Here is a 20928-nt window from a genome sequence, read left to right as displayed (position 1 = left end):
TAATGTCACCAGGTAAAATATAATTGCTTCAGGTAGAATAAAGGAAAGAATTATTCTGAGACAAAGTAGACATCCCAATGTGTCAATACCAGACCATATGCTGTTGGCAAGAGACAGCTGAATTTTTACTGAGTGGTCTACTGATGACTTGGTATCATATACCAATGCTGAGTAGTTGATTGGCGACAATAATAGGGTGAATCAAGAACCTCGAACCACTAACCTGAATATACATCTCACATTCCTAACTTCTCCTCTAACTATAAAATAACCTCCTTTCTCCCTCTCACTTAACCCATATCATTAAACAAAATAAATAGCAAAACTAGCCTACCAGCCATCAGCCGAAAATTCTACCCGTAAACTGGGGAGAAGGCTCACTGTATCGCACGAACAACGGTCTACACTGGCTAAAGGGACCTGCCTCCGGCGGCTGGGGCTCCGCCCCAGACCCCGCTGCTCCTCCCGCTCCGCTTGAGTCGGAATCCCATGCCAAATTAGTTTTTTCGACAAACTCACCGGGCCCTGAGAGCTCACCCACACCCACTAAAAAAGAGACTCACGTGACGTCAATCCAGGCTCAGCCATATCTCACCCATAATAGCTCGCTAGAAACAAACCAAAAGCACTTCAGAACTCTAAAAGTACACAAAACACAATTGAACATGCTCCAAAGGCCTCCAGACAACTTTCAAACCAAAACTCGACCCCCCCAAAACTGCCTATATCAAGCGACCCCGTTACTACGATCTGATGTGGAATTCTCCACAAACGGGGTGTGCCTCCGGTGGCTGGGGCTCCGCCCCAGACCCCGCTGCTCCTCTCGCTCCGCTCGAGTCGAAACCCCCGTTTACCCAGTTCCGAGGAGTATAGGGGAATCCTCCAGGATTGCTCATTCTGAGTCCAGCTCTCATCACATATGTGTCACGTGACCACACAGAAACCACAGTGTTCCCACGAAAAGCAGTTTAAAGATGAAAATAAATGCGATTACCAGCTTAATCAGCCCCAAAGAAACTATTAAAATTCTCTCAGAGTGATAACAGATACTCCAGACGGTTTTTGTGCCATACTGGAGACCGGGAGAACTGCGTATATCAAGTGACCCCGATAACACAATATATGTCATAAGCGACTTACTAACGGGACCTAATCCCCTACAACTGAAACGCTCTCCACCAACTAACTAACCCCTCAGCCCCTCAACCTCACTCACCTCTACCACCCCCCAGCTATCTCACAGCCCCCACCCTCTCCTGCGAAGCAGGAGCAACCAGGGTCTGGGGCGGAGCCCCAGCCGCCGGAGGCAGTCCCTCACGAGTACCGGTCCCGCACAGCCGTACGCGTACCCTTGTACATGAGATCGGCATGCTTGCCGCGCGTTGAAAGATAATAAGTTTCAGGGTCCGGGAGGTGGTGTTGCTTGGGAGCAAGGAGAGTTTGTGGGGGAAAAAAAGTGGACAATTGGGTAGAAATGAGCGCTGGAAAAGGAGTGGCGATACCGGTTAGTATTTAAGAGAAATATTAACCGGGTAACGAGATAATTAAAAAGAGAAAAGTTCCCCGCAATCCGAGAGGAACTCAGGGGGTAACAGGATTTGCCGCATTTGTCGCATTCGCAGCAGCGGCAGCGGCAGGTGCTGCTGCTGACGGTCGGTCGGTCGCTGCAAACGCGTGGACTTGGGAGAAAAAAGCATATCAAAAGCTAAAACGGGCCAGCCGCACGCTAGTCAATAGTGCCTGCATATTAAAATGCTAGACACACTGGATATAAAAGGATATATAAAGTGAATATCTTGGCCCGGATTTTTCGTTTGAACAGCGACGATTTTTTAGGTTGATTTTCACGGTACCAGCTGTTTATTTCGGACTTTGCCGCCACAACGCCCCGAGACCACGCCATACTTTCACCGACACTGACCATCAGATCACCACCACCGGCTGATTTCGTTGCTGGTGCTGCAAAAAGTAAACACACGAATCACTTCACCTCACGAGCGAACCGCATCTCCACCCCCCAAAAACCCCCAACATCGCCGGCAATTTTCTCGCAAAAACACGATCTCCACCATGGCGCCTGCAATCGACGACTCAGGCAGCAACGGCGACGTAAGTTCACTCGCTACACGCGACGAGGAGGCAGATTAGGTCCGGGACACCGTGCCTCCGGCGGCTGGGGCTCTGCCCCAGACCCCGTGGCTCCTCTCGCTTCGCTCGAGTCGAGCGTCTACAGACCAAGCAATCTCCTGCGAAGCAGGAGCCATGGGGTCTGGGGCGAAGCCCCAGCCGCCGGAGGCAGCGTCACCCCCTCTACGGACCCCAGAACCAGAACTAACAGACCCCCCAGTCAGCGTCGTCGTCGGCCATTGCCACGCCTGTCGCCATTGATTTCGAGGACAGAAAACGTCGGTACATCCTCGACAAGCACCACAAGGTTGAGAACATCAAAGTAAGTGGGTGTCGGACGGCCTCCGGCGGCTGGGGCTGCGCCCCAGACCCCCCGGCTCCTCTCGCTGCGCTCGAGTCGGGCGTAGGGGGAGTGAGTTCTGGTTGTTTCCCCGTGCGGTTCCAATACCCCGAGCCCCGACTCGAGCGTAGCGAGAGGAGCCGGGGGGTCTGGGGCGCAGCCCCAGCCGCCGGAGGCAGACCCGGGCCACAGGACAGTGGACTAACAGAGGGTGTAGAGAGAGGACTCGATTAAACGGTTCAAGTATTTGCTGGGGCTGACAGATCTGTTTCGACACTTTATTGATTTGCGGGCCAAGCGGGATCCCGAGTTTAAGAAGATTTTGAAGGAGGTGGATATGGCGAACTCGGCAAGAGGCAGCGATAACGGGTCGGGCAGGAGCCGGAGAGGACGTGGTAGAGCCGGCGCTGCCAGTAGGAGAAGGAAGACAGAGAGAGAAGAGGATGCCGAGTTGTTACATGAGGAAGAAGAGGAGGAAGAAGATAAGACTACAGTATTTACAGAGTCGCCAGCATTTATTCGTGGTACGTTGAGAGAGTACCAGATCCAGGGTCTCAATTGGCTGATTTCGCTGCACGAAAATAGTATTTCGGGTATTTTGGCAGACGAAATGGGACTGGGCAAAACGCTGCAGACAATCTCGTTTTTAGGGTACTTGAGATGGGTTCGAGGCGTCGAGGGTCCTCATATTGTTATTGTACCGAAAAGTACTTTGGACAATTGGAGTCGAGAGTTTGCTAAATGGACACCCGAAGTTAGTGTGTTTATTCTGCAGGGAGATAAGGAAAGCCGAGCAGAGATTATCAATGAAAAACTTCTGGAATGCGATTTCGATATCTGTGTGACGTCTTATGAGATGGTTATTCGTGAAAAGGCTCATTTGAGGAAGATTGCCTGGCAGTATATTATTGTAGATGAAGCGCATAGAATCAAAAACGAAGAGAGTATGCTGTCTCAGATTATCAGGTTATTTCACTCACGAAACCGTCTTCTTATTACTGGTACTCCATTACAGAATAATTTACATGAACTATGGGCACTGCTTAATTTTCTGCTGCCAGATGTGTTTTCCGACTCACAGGTGTTTGACCAGTGGTTTGAGAGTCAAGGCTCAGACCAGGATAAAGTGGTTCAACAACTACATAAAGTGCTACGACCATTTTTACTACGAAGAGTTAAAGCCGATGTGGAAAAGTCGCTGCTGCCCAAGAAAGAGGTTAATGTATATATCGGTATGTCGGAGATGCAGGTCAAATGGTACCGAAAACTGCTGGAAAAGGATATCGACGCGGTAAATGGAGCCATTGGCAAACGAGAGGGCAAAACTCGACTATTGAACATTGTAATGCAGCTGCGGAAATGCTGTAACCACCCATATTTATTTGAGGGCGCCGAACCCGGCCCTCCCTATACGACTGACGAACATTTAGTATTTAACTGTGGTAAAATGATCATTCTCGACAAGCTGTTAAAGAGAATGAAGGAGATTGGCTCGCGAGTGCTTATTTTCTCGCAGATGAGCCGAATGCTCGATATTCTAGAAGACTACTGTATATTCCGAGATTACGAGTACTCACGAATCGACGGTTCTACAGGCCATGAAGACAGAATCGCTGCTATTGACGATTATAATAAAGAAGGGTCCGACAAGTTTGTATTTTTGTTGACGACACGTGCTGGTGGTCTGGGTATCAATTTGACCAGTGCCGATATTGTGGTGTTGTACGATTCTGACTGGAATCCCCAGGCCGATTTACAGGCCATGGATAGAGCACATCGTATTGGCCAGACAAAACAGGTTTATGTGTACAGGTTTGTGACTGAAAATGCCATTGAAGAGAAGGTTTTAGAACGAGCGGCTCAGAAACTGAGACTGGACCAACTGGTTATTCAACAAGGCCGTGCTACTAGTAGTACTAAGGATTCTAAAGACAGTGGAAGCAATTCTAAAACCAATGCTGCTGCATCGAAAGACGAGTTGTTACGGATGATCCAGCATGGAGCACCAGCCATTTTCGAGAACTCGACTGGTACTATCACCTCGGACACCAGTATTGATAGTATTCTGAAACACGGAGAGGAACGAACAGCCGAGCTCAATTCACGATATGCCAAGCTAGGACTCGACGATTTACAAAAGTTCACATCGGATTCATCTGCATATGAATGGAATGGTCAGGACTTTGCCAAACGTAATAAACTCAACAACGGCATGGCATGGATCAACCCGTCTAAACGAGAACGTAAAGAACATGCTTATTCAATTGACAATTATTATAAAGAAGTGATGGCCACTGGTAACAATGCCAATAACAACGGATTCAAACCTCGATATACATCGGGTCGAACCCCCCGGTTCCTGAAACAAGCCAACATTCAAGACCATCAATTCTACACGCCACGACTTCGAGAACTACAAGAAAAAGAGCTCGCCTATTCGCGTCGTCAAGCAGGATATCTTCTTAGTGAAGGAGATATTACCGAAGTCGACGAAGGACAAACAAGACAAGAGCGATTAAAAATCGAAAACGATCTTATTAAAAACGCCGAGCCGCTAACTGAAGAAGAAGAGGCTGAAAAGAATGAGCTGGCTGCGTCTGGATTCGACAACTGGGCAAGACGAGATTTCACCACATTCATCCACTTAATCGCTAAACATGGACGACACAATTACGAAGCAGTAGCAGCTGATTTCAACGATGAAGACAAGACTGCTGACGAAATCAAACGATACTCGGAAGTGTTCTGGAAACGATATAAAGAAATCGACGGCTATGACAAGTACATTGCCCAAGTTGAGCAAGGAGAAGAGCGGATGCGCAAAATGGGTCGTCACAAAGAACTTCTACGACAAAAGATCGAACAATACGAAGCACCTTTAAGTACCATGGACGTAACGTATCCAGCTACTGCCAAGAAGATATATTCTATTGAGGAAGACCGGTTCCTGTTAGTAGCGATCAACGACATCGGGCTCGAGACCGAGAACCTGTACGAAAAAGTGCGCGACCGGATCAGCAAATCGCCTCTTTTCCGATTCAACTGGTACTTCCAATCACGAACACCCGTCGAACTGTCCCGCCGATGTGCCACGCTCCTTCTGGCCATCAACCGTGAAGCAGAAGGACCAGTCGCCGCTGCCAAACGCAAAACCGGCCGACCTGGCCGACCCCGCAACCTGCCCTCCAACACAGGCTCTCCCGACATCAGCTTTGACGAAGACAATCTCGAAGAAACTTCGACCTACGGAACTCCCGCAGCCCCGGACCGCAAGTCGAAAAAGTCCCGCATCGAAGAAGTCAAGGACATGACCCCGGATGTAGCCTAATAAACCAACTTTTTTTGTATCAGGGCGTGCCTCCGGCGGCTGGGGCTGCGCCCCAGACCCCGTGGCTCCTCTCGCTTCGCTCGAGTCGGGCGTGGGGGGAGTCCAGTGCTCGTTCTCGGAGTTCAAAAGGGATCCCCCCCCCCCCCCTCGCCCGACTCGAGCGAAGCGAGAGGAGCCGCGGGGTCTGGGGCGCAGCCCCAGCCGCCGGAGGCCGGACCCCCCTGAGACGTGCGGCTGAAAAGTCGTGAAGTAGGATTTCGCATGTTGGAGGAGGAGACGAGACGACGAAGATGTCGGGGAATAAGCTGAGCTTTTTGGATATGCCAGCTCCGGCGGGGTATGTGCCGGGGCTGGGTCGAGGTGCCACGGGGTTCACAACACGATCCGATATCGGGCCTGCTAAGGCCGGGATCGTGGGTGATGCGGTGAGGGCCGGTGAGGGCGACGGGAATGTCGTGGACGATGAAGAGCGGTTTCGCGATCCTGAGAACGATTCGGGGCTGTTGAGATCGGGCTTTTTGGACGCAGATGATGCCGAGGCTGATAGGATTTACGAGGCCATTGATCAGAGAATGGAAGAGCGCCGCAGACAGCAGCGGGAGGCTCGTGAGAGGGAGGAGCAGGAGGAGTTTGAACGGAAGAACCCGAAAATTTCTACTCAGTTTAAAGATCTGAAACGGGCATTGGGCACAATTTCTGCTGACGAATGGGCCAGTTTGCCGGAAGTCGGTGATCTGACGAGGAAAAACAAACGCCAGAGAAAAGATATGGAGCGCCGGTTTTATGCTCTTCCTGATAGTGTGATTATGGGAGCTAGAAACTCAGGAGCAGTTGATTCCAGTATTGAAGCTGGTGGTGCTGCTGGTTTGGACGAGACTGATGAGACTATCACGGATTTTCGATCGATTTCGCTGGCCAAAGACAAAATGCTTGGTCTTAGATTGGACCAAGCAGGCACGACTGCTGTTCCTGGTTCGCTTACTAACGGTAATGGAGTTGGATCAGTTTTGAATACATCGAATAATGAGCTGGTCAATGGCACCGAGAATGGTAGACAGACTTCTGTACAACGACAGCCAGTGTATGGAGGAGCCAGTACCATCGATGCCAAGAGCTATCTGTCATTATCGGCATCAGCAGGTGTTTCAGGAGCAGAAATTGGCGATATTAGAAGAGTTCGTCCACTTCTAGAATCTTTGGTGAAAACTGATCCAAAAGAACCACGAGGTTGGATTGGTTTGGCCCGGTTGGAGGAAATTGCCCATAGAATGAACAAGGCAAGATCCGTTATTCAACAGGGATGTGATAATTGTCCTCGAAACGAGGATGTATGGTTAGAAAATATCCGTCTTCATGATAAGCGAACAGGTAAGATTATAGCCGCCAAGGCTGTTGGAATGATTCCCAACAGTATCAACCTCTGGCTGGCAGCAAGTGATTTGGAAGACGATGTCAATGCGAAAAAGAGAGTCATTCAAAAGGCATTAGAAAGTAATCCTACAAGTGACACACTTTGGAAAAAGGCAGTTAATCTAGAGTCTGAACCGAATGACGCTAAATTGCTGCTTGCCCAAGCTGTCGAATTAGTGCCTTTGGCTGAAGACCTGTGGCTAGCATTGGCTAGAATAGAAACCTATAAAAACGCTAGAAAAGTGCTTGGAAAGGCCAGAAAAGCTTTGCGAGTATCAAGAGCAGTATGGATTGCAGCAGCACGACTTGAAGAACAAGAAAAAGGCGATGCCAAGACTGTTGACAATATTATGAGCAAGGGAGTCCGTGAACTAGAATCGGAGGGTGGTTTGCCTGAACGTACAGTATGGATTTCTGAGGCCGAGCAATGTGAATCGGAAAATGCCCCTCTTACTTGTCATGCTATTATTAAAACTACCATTGCTCAAGGACTAGACGAATCCACTGTGGATGACGACGATAAAAAAGCTACTTGGCTTGAGGACGCTAAAGGAAGCATCTCTCGAGGGTTCCTCGACACAGCCAGGTCTATCTATAATTATGCTCTTGAAAAGTTCCCTACATCACGAACTCTATGGATGGATTTAGTAAAGTTAGAACAGTTAGAAAAGACAGCACCTAAACCTCCTGTTACTAGTACTAATGGCTTGGACGAGTCAAATACACAACTGGCTATTGTTAATGGTAATAATGGAGATGCTGCTACGAACCGTTTGTGGGATGTTCTTGAAAAGGCTGTAACTGCTTGTCCATCAACCGAAGAGTTCTGGCTGATATACTACACCGAGAAAGCAGCCATTGGCGATACAGCTGGAGCACAAGAGGTTCTTGCCAGAGCATTTAAAAGCAATCCCAAAAACGAGTCCATCTGGCTGGCTGCTGTTAAGCTTGAAGTTGATACGAAGCAGTACGACCGAGCATCCAAACTGTTGGAACGAGCCAGACGCGATGCTGGTACCGAGCGTGTTTGGATTAAAAGTGTTGTTCTTGAACGACAACTCAATCACCATGACGAGGCACTTGAGCTCATTGACCATGGTCTGAAGCTGTTTCCACAGTCTGCAAAGCTTCATCTACAAAAAGGACAGATTTATCTTGCCAAGGGTGATATCCCGTCTGCACGAACTGCTTTCACAGTTGGTACCCGATCCAGTCCCAAGTGTGTACCTCTGTGGCTACTCCTGTCGAAACTTGAAGAACAGCAGACAGGAGTGGTCAGAGCTCGTGCAATTCTCGACCGTGCTTCGTTAGTCAACGACAAAAACGCCCTCATCTGGCTTCATCGAATCCAGTTAGAAAAGCGTGCTGGCAACGAATCACAAGCCATGAAACTCATGGCTCGAGCCCTTCAAGATTGTCCGAAATCCGGATTGCTATGGTCTGAATACATTCTTCTCCAGCCCCGACAATCGCGAATGCAAATACTCAAGCAAGCCGTCACCGAATGCGAGCACGATCCTTACGTTCTCACAAGTGCTGGACGATATTTCTGGCAAGAAAACAAACTACCCATGGCCAAAAAATGGCTCGAACGAGCTGTCAAAGCAGACAACGACAACGGCGATGCCTGGTTGTGGCTGTACCACTTTTCGGTTTCTAACGACAAATTCCTCTTCGAGGCGCCTCAAGTGCTCAAACAAATGCTCGCAGCCCGTCCCAAACATGGGCTCATCTGGCCGTCCTTCTTCAAAGACGTCGCCTCTCACGAAACACCTCTTGTAGATATATTCACCCGAGCAGCCGCAACTCTCGGGCAATAATTTATTTATTTATTTCTGCTCTTCCTCCCTGCCTCCGGCGGCTGGGGCTCCGCCCCAGACCCCGTGGCTCCTGCTTCGCAGGAGAAAACCGGCTTGTGGGACTTGTCTCCGGCGGCTCGGGCTCTGCCCCTGACCCCGTGCCTCCTGCTTAGCAGGAGACCGGAATTTTGAAGCAACTTGTAGGCTGCCAAAGCCCCGAAATTCCTGTGACAATTCTGCATTTTCCGAATATAACGAGAATAGAACTAATGATGACCAAGCCATACAATATCAGGCAGGCGGTGGTACAATAGCTACTCATTCAATACTACGTTTGGCGAAGAAGGAATATCTATTAATTACAGCATTAAAGTAATTTCTAAGGTTTATTTTGTATGAATTATTGGTGAGATCCTATGAAGGATTCGAAGATAACGCGTTTCGGTTCATTTGTAGAACAGAGGCGTCCATACTATATTTGTGAAGAAAGAGAGAGCTGGGACCGTCGACGGAAACGACTCGAGCGGAGCGAGAGGAGCTACGGGGTCTGGGGCAGAGCCCCAGCCGCCGGAGGCAGGTCCCACGAGAGAGGTTATTCAATAAATAGCGGGATTTATTAGTTGCCAGCAGCTTCGCGGTACCAGCGCAGAGTTTTGTCGACGCCGACCGTGGCAAAACCTTGGTTGATACCGCCGATGACGCCGACACCCCAGCCTTTTTTGAGCCATTTGCATCCGAATAAGGGCTGGCTGGAGTCGTTTTGAGCAGCCACGCATTGCCTGCTTTCGAGCCACCAGACTCGAGACCGGCCGTCATAAGACGCACTGAGTAAGAACTCGCCGGTCTCATTCCAGTCGAGTCCAAACACCCATCCATCGCTACCAGTTAGGTTCGTGATATGCTCGCCTGATGTCATGCTATATAAAGAAATGAGCTTCGAATCGCCGCCAATGGCCAATAAAGTAGCTGCTGGTGAGAATTTGACGGTCCTAATCGGATTCGAATGGCCGGTCAGAGAATACTCCAGACGGCCGGTTTTATAGTTATAGACATGAATGGCACCACTTTCAAACCCTGCTGCCACATGCTCTTCATTCGATGCAAAGTCAACACTTAGACCAAGAACTCCCCCATTACCAGAAAACTTTTGAATGCGTTTGATCTGTGGTTGCGAGGCTGCTGATTCCGTCGTTTGGTCAGGAGTTTCCTCAGTAATTGCAGAAATATCCCATACAGCAATATCACCTGTGATCTGTGAAGCCACCACATGACGGGCATTGGGTTCTATAGCCACAGCCCATACATCTTCAAACAGCAATCTTCCAGAACCACCGTTCTCACCTGCCAGGTTGTCTAAATCGTATAAAGTGGCCTTTCCATCAAACGACACTGCTACCAGCCATCGACCCGACCTATCAGTGCTCAAATGATGTGTACCAGAAGACGGGGAGTTCAATTTAACAGCACTTTTGGGCTCTGGATCCTTATTATTCCACAGCAGTATCTGGCCGTCTCCCGACGCAGTAATCGTGTAATGCTCGGTGGTTTCGACTGCAAATACGTCTGATTTGTGTGCTATCACACAGTTAGCTGTAATCCACCTCTCTAACCAGTCTCAATTTACCACCCACTCTCATTTCCAAACATTTCTTACCCTCAGCGACGCTATTAGCAGCGATATACGGTCTACTCTGACCCTCTGTTAGCACGATTCTCGCCACAACTGGCTCCCCCACGCCCGACTCGAGCGCAGCGAGAGGAGCCACGGGGTCTGGGGCAGAGCCCCAGCCGCCGGAGGCAGTCACAGGAGGCCGCAATGCCTCCGGCGGCTGGGGCTCCGCCCCAGACCCCGTGGCTCCTGCTTCGCAGGAGATTCCGCTGGTTTCCTTGGCAGGGGTTGTGGGGTTCAGGAAGGGGTTGGGGTGCGGAATTACGGTCTGGAACTGGCTTACTTACCATTGTCTTGATGGATTGAGGCTGTTTGTTCGGTAATGAGTCTTGGTTCGAGATCAGATCAGATCAGATGCTTCACCAGTTTACAGGATCCACTTCGTGAAGTAGACGCGCGGCTGTGCTGAAATTTATTTTCATGCTGCTGCTTACTGTGAAGCAAACGCTCGTTTCAGTTCATCTTTGATCAGTTATTATTCAAATTTGCTGGCTTTTTTCTCGGATCGTGGCTGGCAGGTTGTTCAATTGATTGGACTGAAAAATGGCTGTGGCAACCAAACGTCAGTCGTCCTCGGGACGCGGGTCTATTGCACATAAAGTGTTTGTTCGGTCGTCCAAGGCAGGAAATGCGTCCAAGATTGTTCGAGAACAGTACTTGAGATCAGATATTCCTTGTTCTTCTGAGGCTTGTTCTGTTTGTATTCCTCCTCAGAATGCGGATGGCACTTTTCGTCCTCCGGTTTTGGCGAAAATCCCAAATTCAAATAAGCAGAGGGGTCCTCATTACGTTGTAGTGGATACTAATATTGCTCTGAAGGCTATCGATTTGCTCGAACATAAGTCGATATTTTATGATGTTATTATTCCTCAGATTGTGCTGGAAGAAGTTCGAAACAGAAGTCTGCCTGTCTATAACCGATTGAGAAACTTGACAAAGGCGAGTGATGATGAGAAGAGATTTTATGTGTTTCATAATGAATTTCACCAGGATACTCATGTGACAAGAAATAAGAATGAAAGTATCAATGATCGAAACGATAGAGCTATTAGACAGACGTCAAAATGGTATCAAGATCATTTGAAAAAGACTGTTGATACGAGGCAGAATATAAGTAGCATGGATGTGGATGGCGACTCGTCCTCGTCTTCGGCCAAAATGGTTGTGGTTCCTCAGATTGTTCTTATCTCTGATGACCGTGATAACCGTACCAAGGCTGAAGCTGAAGGTATCACTGCGTTGTCTCTTAGATCTTATTTGAAGGAGTTTCCTAATGGTGATGATTTATTGGACCTGGCACCTAGCGACGATTGGACTGCTACCAGTTCTGGACTTGCTGCTATTTATCCATCTTTCTACCCTATGTCAAGGCTTCTTGGTGGTATTAAGAATGGTACTTTGCATCAAGGTATATTGTCTATTAGTCAGTTTAATTTCTTAGAAGGTTCTGTCAGAACACAAGCCTATCCTAAACCAATTCTTGTACTAGGAAGAGAAAATCTCAATCGAGGATTTAATGGCGATGTCGTTGTTGTAGAACTTCTTCCTAAATCACAATGGAAAATCCCTTCTTCTAGTATTATTGAAGAAGAGGAACTTGGTAAAACTGAAGGTGCCGACAATGAGTCTGAAACAATTGAAACTGATGAGGAAAGAAAGGCTTTGGCTGAAGAAGCCCTGAAAGCTCAACATCAACAGGGTGAATCTGCTGCTAGTAAAGTGCAACCTACAGCTCGTATTGTTGGTATTATCAAACGAAACTGGCGATTCTATGTTGGACATGTGTCAGCTCAGTCTGCTGCTGGCGTTAGTTCTTCGGACAATTCTCAGAAGAGCATTTTTGTGGTTCCTCTCGACAAGTGTATTCCACGAATCCGTATCAAAACTAGGAAACTTGGTGAGCTCGTCAATAAGCGTATTGTGGTATCGATTGACGACTGGCCAATCCACTCGCGTCATCCTGAGGGTCACTTCATCCGAAGTTTAGGAGAAATTGAATCCAAGGAAGCTGAGACTGAAGCTTTGTTGTTGGAACATGATGTGGAATATAGACCCTTCCCCAAATCGGTTCTCAACTGCTTGCCCCCTGAGGGCCATGATTGGAAGGTTCCTGAGAATATTGAATCTACTACAGATGAACAACTGAAGAAACGTAGAGATTTGCGTCATCTTCTTGTTTGTAGTATCGATCCTCCCAACTGTCAGGATATTGATGACGCTCTTCACGCACACGTTCTGCCGAATGGTAACTACGAGGTTGGTGTTCATATCGCCGATGTCACTCACTTTGTCAAGCCTAATACTCCATTAGATGACGAGGGTGCTTCTCGCGGTACCTCTGTTTATCTGGTAGACAAGCGTATAGATATGTTGCCCATGCTCTTAGGTACTGATCTGTGTTCGTTGAAACCTTACGTTGACAGATTTTCGTTCTCTGTCCTTTGGGAAATGACTCCTCAAGGTGAAATTGTTAATACGGAATTCACCAAATCCATCATTCGTTCAAGAGAAGCTTTCGAATATGGACAAGCACAGGCCCGTATTGACGATGAGTCGCAAAACGATGATCTCACTAAAGGCATGCGTATTCTCCTAGATTTGTCAAAGAAACTTAAAAAGGGCAGAATGGACGCTGGTGCTCTCAACCTGTCGTCTCCTGAAGTCAAGGTCAATACCGAAAGTGAGACATCTGATCCTGGTAACGTGGAGATTAAGAAACTTCTTGACACCAACTCACTTGTTGAGGAGTTCATGTTGCTAGCCAATATCAGTGTGGCCAAGAAGATTTATGAATCATATCCACAGACTGCCATGCTTCGTAGACACGGAGCTCCTCCTGCTACTAATTTCGAAATCCTCAACGACCAACTCCGCATTAAAAAGGGAATGTCCATTGACCTTGAATCGTCCAAGACTCTTGCTGACAGTCTTGACAAATGTGTGGACCCAGAGGAACCTTTCTTCAATAATCTCGTTAGAATCATGGCTACTCGTTGTATGCTTGCAGCCGAATACTTCCCTTCAGGTGAATATGGATATCCCGAGTTCCGCCATTACGGTTTAGCATCTGAAATCTATACCCATTTCACCTCACCAATTCGTAGATACGCTGATGTTGTGGCTCATAGACAGCTTGCAGGAGCTATTGACTACGAGTCGTTGCATCCCAGCCACCGTGATAGGAACAAGATGGAAAGTATCTGTCGTAACATTAATAAAAGACACCGCAACGCCCAATTTGCCGGTCGTGCTTCTATTGAATACTACGTCGGACAGGTTCTCAAAGCTGACGAATCAGAGCAAGAAGGATTTATCATCAAGGTCTTTTCTAATGGTATCAACATCCTGGTGCCCAAATTCGGTGTCGAGAGTCTCATTCATCTCGAAGATCTCGGTGACCCAGAGACTGCCTCTTACGATGAAGACACCTATACTCTGCATCTTCAAAGCAAAGACGACAAGAAGCCCATTGCACTGTCCATTTTCGACAAGGTCAAAGTCTATGTACGTAGTGTAAAGGACGAGACCAGCGGTAAGCGTAAGGTCCACATGTCTCTCCGCAGTTAGTTATAATGTATTATTTATCTCTTTATTATCATTATTCCCATTTTTTTTCAGCACCATACATGTCGGGACGGCGACGGCCGACTCGAACGAAGTGAGAGGAGCAACGGGGTCTGGGGCAGCGCCCCAGCCGCCGGAGGCAACTGGACACGGGGATGAGATAGCAGAGAGTATATAATTATTGCTTAGCGATAACACCTGCTCCAGTAGACTGTTTGAGGGTATACTTCTTGTAATCATAGATGGAGCCTGGGAACTTGCGGACGGTGCCGCTTTCGGAGAGCCAGATTTCGTTGCAGACACGGTCGATGGTGCTCACATCGTGCGAGACCATGAGAATACCACCTTTGAAGTTACGAAGCGCGTCAGCAAGAGCGTCGAGACCAGCGGTATCCAAGTGATTGGAAGGTTCATCGAGCACGAGGATATGTGGAGTGTTCAGTCCGAGACATGCAAATGCGACTCTTGACTTTTGACCTCCAGAAAGCAAGGCAATCTTTTGGAGACCCAGAGTACCAGTAATTCCAAAAGCTCCAAGAAGACGACGACACTCTTCGTCAGACTTTCCAGGACTCATCTTTGCCATCCACTCGACTGGAGACAGATTTATGTCCATACCGTCAATATGATGTTGAGCAAAATAACCAATACGGAGACGGCCATTTCGCGAAACCAAACCGGAAATAGGTTTGAGCTGGTCCATGAGGATTTTCAGCAGCGTCGTCTTACCGCAACCGTTACCACCGACAAGTGCAATACGCGAGTCAATTCCCACATCCAGGTCGACATTCTTCAGCAGCAACTTATCTGGCGAATAGCCGAAATCGACTCCCTGTAACTGGATAACTGGTGGTGACAACTTATCAGGATCAGGGAATCGGAATGTAACAGTCTGGTCTTCCTCTGGAGGCTCCAAAATGGGTAGCTTTTCAAGTTTCTTGATACGTGATTGTGCTTCAGATGACTTGGCTGCGTTGTATCTAAATTTATCGATGAATGTTTGCAAATGTTTACGATAAGCCATTTGGTTTTCGTATTCACGTTGTTGATTCTTTCGTCGTTCTTCACGAGTGGCGTAGAATGAGTCGAAGTTGGATCCTCGGTAATAATCTAAACGTTCGGAATGCTGGTGGATAATGTCGGTGGCTACTTCATTGAGGAATGCACGATCGTGTGAAACTACCACGACAGTTGATGGATATGACTGGAGATAGTTCGATAAATAAGTGATGGAAGGAACATCCAACATATTGGAAGGTTCATCGAGAAGAAGTAGATCGGGTTTACAGAACAGAGCTCTGGCAAGAGAAAGACGCATTCTCCAACCACCAGAAAACGAGTTGGTAGGTTGTTGTTGTGCTTCAGCAGAGAATCCAAGACCAAACAGAATAGCAGCAGCTCTTCCCTCGGCTTTATCACTCTCTATCTCGGTCAATTTATCATAGATATCGTTAAGATTGGATTCTAAATCGTCTCTCTCTTCGTCCAATGCTTTGTAATCTGGATCAGTTGTTTCTAAAGGACGAACTAAATCTGAAATTTCCGAGATTCGGTCATTGATCTTCTTTTGCTCTAATAAGAGATGCTTTCTCCATACATCAGCATCCAGAACCGTTTGTAAAGCTGAGGTCTCGTCACCAGTGACTTCTTGTTCGACATACAGAATCGTGATATGTTTTGGAACCGCCAATTCACGTCTCGATAATGCCTTTAATAGAGTGGATTTACCAATACCGTTTTGGCCTACAACACCGTATCTACGACCATATGCCAGAGTCAGTGAAGTATTAGACAGAATACGTTGACCAGCACCCACATACAAGTCAAAGTTTTCGATCTTGATATCCTTGCTCTTTCCTTGAGATGCACCAAGCTCCAGAGGATTGACTGTAAGGAAGAAAGTATCGTAATCCTCCTTGTCGTCTATATTCAATAGCTTAGATGCCTCATATCCCACAGCAGTCATCTTGGCAGCTCTCTTGGCCAGTTTAGCGGCAATCTTCTTTTCAGCCTTTTCAAGCTTCTTTTTATCAACACGAGACTCGACCTTTCTACCTGACAAGAGATCAAGATCCATGCCATCGGATCCACCACCCGCACCAAACCTGTTGGTATTGTGTTTTTGAGCAGATAACAGAGTATCCCGGTCCAGTTTTCTTGAAGCCGAATCAATATAGGGCTTAGATGCACTGGCAGCATAAATCTTTTTAAGCTCTTCAATCAACTTCTCATATAAAGAATCCACCGACGAAGGGTCGCCACCAGCATCTTTCAACAAAGATGAAATGAACTCGACTTCGCCGTCAATATCGAGATTATTAGCGAATACTGGATCCGACGTCGACTCGGAAATATGCTGCACATATCCGGCAGCATACTCGGCGACAATTGGATCAATAGCTGGCACAGATTGGCGCACTTGATCTGGTAGACTGGGCATTTTGATTGGCTTTGTTGACTGAGTGCCAGGCTGATTTTCTGCTTCACCACTTGATCGGAATACAGTGATTTTTCACCGTGCGGCTTACCCCTGGGTGCGGCTCATCCCCTGAGGACCCCCCCAGTTTACGGTTGTAATGCTAAGAATATACCATGTTGGTGACGATAATAGTATATTCTAATATAGAATACAAACTCCTGCGAAGCAGGAGCTACCAGGGTCTGGGGCGGAGCCCCAGCCGCCGGAGGCAGTGTCTCCCTCGGTAAGAGGGTCCGAAGGAAGTGTTATTAATCTATTAAGTAATGCAAGTAGTTAATTAAGAAAACCAGCCTGATGATTGTGAGGATGCCGATTGTAATGGCGGTGCTGGGTTGGAATTGGCGTCGGTGGGTGCAACGACTAGGCGAAGCGGTCGTAGCTGCTTCTGGCTCCTCGTGGTTGTGCGGACCAAGTGCTTGTTATCACTCAGTGGCAGAATCGTAGGGTCAATCACCGATAGGGTGCCTGAACAGCCACTTGAGATGCTAGCAGCAGATGATGAGGATACCAAGGACGATGTAGAAGATGGAGAACGTGGTGCTGTAGATTCACTATTGGTGCTGGTAGTGCTGAATTGTCGAGAATCTCGATTGATATTAGGTGATGTGGGAGTCGAAGGAGATGCCGCGAAGAGCATCGACGACCAAGTGCTGGAAGGACGAAGAGTACCTCTGTATGGTCTTGGGACTATCCCAGATGGCGTAGTTGGTGGATTCATATGAAACAAGGGGTTACTGGAGCTGTGGGAATGATGGCCCTGTATGTTGCCGCTCGGTCCCGATATTGAGTTGGCTCCTTTGCTCCGACCCATTACACTACTAAAGCCAGAGCTTATTGACGATGTAAAACTATGACCACGTTGATTAGACGCTGTTGATGCTGGTGCAGATGCTGAATTGAGTCTCTGTCGTGGAACATCTAAGGTAGGTGGATGCTGATTTGATAGCGAAACAACCCGGTCTTGAAACGACGTTATCGACCGTTTGTTGAGGACGTTGTGATCTTCTACAACCTTTTCAAACTCTCTATATTCAAGCAGTCTTGATACGAGTCTTTCCAAAGATGATTTCAATGCACGGTTATAATTTTGGAGTGATGTCTTTTCAAACTGCAATTGGTATACTTGACGTTTAGCATTAGTCGAAAGCGAGGGTGGCGTTTTAGATTCACTCTTCTTAGAATCACTAGTGGGGGAACTGTCACTCGGAATGTCCAGACTGCGAATGTTGTCATCGTCAGTGTCAAGAGGGTCAATATCATCAACACCCTCAGCATTAGTGACGGCTTCGTCTTTAGCATAGTTTGGCAGACTGGAATTGCGAACAGGTCGTCTCTTGGAAACAGGAGTTTCTAAATCCGAGTCACTCTCAAAGCTACTGCTCGCTTCGGTATCGCTAAGCTTCTGCTGATTCTCAGTCTCGTCGTCTTCACTAATAAAGACATCTTGATTAACATCCTGGTCCAGTTCATCAGCAAGAGAGAATCCTCCTAAAATAGTCTTTTCTGCTAACAGCAACTGAAATCCTTCATTTTCTTCAATGAGTCGTTTGTTTACTTCTTGGACTTGCTCCATCTCGCTCTTGATTCTATTGTATCTTGCTTGATATTCGCGAGTGACCATTTCCATTTGTTGCTGGGCCATTTCAGACTCCTTCTTCATCCGCTCGATAAACTTATTAGCACCGGAATCGGAAATAGGTTGAGATGCCTCTACGTTTTTGACCGAAGGTGCTGCTGACCGGGAAGAACCGCCACTGAACTTTAAGTTCTCAAACTCCAACCTGGCGACTTCAAGGTTCTCGCTAAGACTCTTGATTTTGGTATTACAGTTGGAAAGCTTTTCCTCATATTCTTCCTCTTTTGATAACCACATTTGCTTCTCATTAATGTACTTTTTAACCTCCTCAGACAACTCAGTTTCAAGCTCGATTCTAGTCTTACGGGCGTCCTTGGCTTGTTTCTGAAGCAAGCCGATTTGCTCATCCCGCTTCACCAAATCATCCTCTAATTGACTCTGTAGTAATAACGAGTTGGAAAGCTTTATTTTATGATCCTGGAGAGTCTTCTCCAGTTTGTGGCACTCCATTTCTTCAAGTTCAAGTGCGCTTTCCAAGCGTTCATTATTGGTCAGCAGCGTATTTATGGATAGTCGACGTCTGTCTAATGAGGGTTTTGAATACCGTTTAGGAGTGTCTCTGGTGAAAGAAAGGCTGGATTCTGAGCTATGGGAGCCAGTTTCGCTTCGACGAGAAAACCCAGGACTCTGTGGAGATGCTTGGCCAATACTATAAATGTGTGAATTGTATGTGAAATCGTGTTGAGATGGAAGGTCGTGAAGCACGTGAGGATCGTGATGTAGTTGATGCTGACTGAGAACTGGACTGGTAAGACTACGAGATGTTCTGTTGGACTCAGATCCAATACTGACATTTGCTTGATGAAAATGATCCTTGTCGTCTTCGTCCTGCTCGTTTCCAGGGAACCCCTTGTAGCTCGTACCACTAATTACATTGCTGGGTGAGGAAGACAGCAATGTCTCACCCCTAGAATTTGCAGAAGCCATCAGGGGAGGAAATATGAATTAAGTTTGGCCGATACAGAATAGGATAAAACTGACTTTGAATCTGGGTTTTGTCCAGATATCACCAATCTAACCAAAACTAGATACACAGCCCACGATTAGAAACCAACTGTAGACCGACCGGCCGACCAGAGTAATAGAGATCGAAATCAGAATAAAGTCCACTACTAGTACCTGAACTCAGTAAAAGTCAGTGAAATGAAACCAACAGCTGATGTTGAGTAGCCTTTGTTGTCTGTTGTCCTTTTGACTCCTACCCAATGACCAGTTGTGTTGTGTAGTCGAGACAACAACAAGATCAGTTGACACAGGTGCCAATACAGTAGCTTGGGACGAGACTAGGTCCGCCAACAAGTGTACTACCGAGTCTACCACCGAGACTAGTCAATTAATACCAAACACAACTGATCTGTCACTTCTTATGGCTGAGTTTACACTTGTCGCACCAGCTTTAGCCTATGGGCATGTAAATTATTGCTAGACACCGGTAACTCTATTGGATCGAGGGTTGAGAGTTAACTTTGTTTTCAACGCACTGACCAACCCCCTAGTCCAAGAAAAGTAGGAAAACTAGATAATTCAAACCAACGAGTGAACACGAGTAAACACGAGTGAACCAACCAGTTTAAATGTCGGTTATGACAGATCGTTAGTACCTGATAACAAGACAAAAAGTGGCGATGGGTCAATTGTTACAAGGTAGAAATCGATTCTCAAATCCTGATGAGGTATGTCAGTGAGGGTATGCGCGGTATGCTGCTGGTGCTGGTGCTGCTCCCTGTAAAGCAGTGGTATGCGGAGAACGGAAGTTCCAGGAGGGACCACAGCAAATGATGGTACCTAAAAAATAATAAATATTTTTTAAATTGTACTCTGACAAGCACTGGTCAATCCAATTCGATTAATGGTGAAAATGATATGAGAACCACCAGTATTAACGAAGGTTAAATGGGAGTAGCAGTTTGTTTGTGAGACCCCATCTGTAAACATGGAGGATCCAGTGGCTAATTCTGGTAATGATAGCACGCTCCTGCGTTTGATATGTAACTCAAGAGATACTTGTGGTATGATGATTAACTGGGTTATTGTTGTATCGGATAGTTATCTCGATATAGTGCTATTGGCTACCGGAAACGTTTCGGGGGGGGTTTCAATTATACGATAAAAGCAGGCAGGCTCACTAATACGTATATTTAATATATCTTCATATATATTCATATGTGACCATGGTGTGTTTATTATATGGTAAACTGTAAACTTTGTCCAGTTGGTGCCGGGATTGGTATGATACTCTAACTAGGAGACCGAAAATCTCCATGACGTAGGGAGAAGATGATCTTGTAACTGAGAACTGGCGATCGTTGAACACGATGAATGCCTGCTGGCTCTGATCTGTCTGACCGACTCGGTTCTGATATCATAACATCATAACAATACTGGGCTGGCCGTTATCAAGACAGCTATCTCCGGATTAGTTTGCGACTGCCAAGATGTCTCAGAACCGGAATGCCGGGCAAAATTAATAGAGACCGTGAAACGAAATATACTCGTCAACAGGTACCGTACCTTACGCAAGCCACAGTTTGTTCCACAATTATTAATTTGTTCCAGATCACAATATCAAAAATGCT

General features: G+C 47.1%; 6 protein-coding genes across 6 annotated transcripts; 3 read left to right on the top strand and 3 right to left on the bottom strand.

The window, feature by feature from the left end:
• Nucleotides 1–2804: 2804 nt before the first annotated feature.
• ISW2 (Isw2p) lies at nt 2805–5795 on the top strand (the record flags this gene model as incomplete). The annotated part of the gene is made up of 1 exon (XM_018882065.1): nt 2805–5795. The coding sequence occupies one exon, from the start codon at nt 2805–2807 to the stop codon at nt 5793–5795; it is 2991 nt and encodes a 996-aa protein (XP_018736481.1).
• Nucleotides 5796–6085: 290 nt separating this feature from the next.
• Nucleotides 6086–9025, top strand: PRP6 (Prp6p; the record flags this gene model as incomplete). Its single annotated transcript, XM_018882064.1, has 1 exon — nt 6086–9025. One exon carries the CDS (start codon nt 6086–6088, stop codon nt 9023–9025), a length of 2940 nt encoding a protein of 979 aa, XP_018736480.1.
• A 595-nt stretch (nt 9026–9620) lies between these two features.
• On the bottom strand, nt 9621–11095 carry SKI8 (SKI complex subunit WD repeat protein SKI8; the record flags this gene model as incomplete). The annotated part of the gene is made up of 3 exons (XM_018882063.1): nt 9621–10508; nt 10589–10594; nt 11054–11095. 3 exons carry the CDS (start codon nt 11093–11095, stop codon nt 9621–9623), a joined length of 936 nt encoding a protein of 311 aa, XP_018736479.1.
• A 121-nt stretch (nt 11096–11216) lies between these two features.
• Nucleotides 11217–14240, top strand: DIS3 (exosome catalytic subunit DIS3; the record flags this gene model as incomplete). The annotated part of the gene is made up of 1 exon (XM_018882062.1): nt 11217–14240. One exon carries the CDS (start codon nt 11217–11219, stop codon nt 14238–14240), a length of 3024 nt encoding a protein of 1007 aa, XP_018736478.1.
• Nucleotides 14241–14415: 175 nt separating this feature from the next.
• GCN20 (putative AAA family ATPase GCN20) lies at nt 14416–16677 on the bottom strand (the record flags this gene model as incomplete). Its single annotated transcript, XM_018882061.1, has 1 exon — nt 14416–16677. The coding sequence occupies one exon, from the start codon at nt 16675–16677 to the stop codon at nt 14416–14418; it is 2262 nt and encodes a 753-aa protein (XP_018736477.1).
• A 316-nt stretch (nt 16678–16993) lies between these two features.
• Nucleotides 16994–19279, bottom strand: AWJ20_4953 (uncharacterized protein; the record flags this gene model as incomplete). Its single annotated transcript, XM_018882060.1, has 1 exon — nt 16994–19279. One exon carries the CDS (start codon nt 19277–19279, stop codon nt 16994–16996), a length of 2286 nt encoding a protein of 761 aa, XP_018736476.1.
• Between the last annotated feature and the right edge of the window lie 1649 nt (nt 19280–20928).

The sequence above is a fragment of the Sugiyamaella lignohabitans genome, chromosome D (genome assembly GCF_001640025.1).
Source record: "Sugiyamaella lignohabitans strain CBS 10342 chromosome D, complete sequence".
NCBI classification, from domain to species: domain Eukaryota; kingdom Fungi; phylum Ascomycota; class Dipodascomycetes; order Dipodascales; family Trichomonascaceae; genus Sugiyamaella; species Sugiyamaella lignohabitans.
The sequence above is the reverse complement of the archived record's forward strand: the minus strand, read 5'-3'. Positions and strand labels throughout refer to the sequence as shown.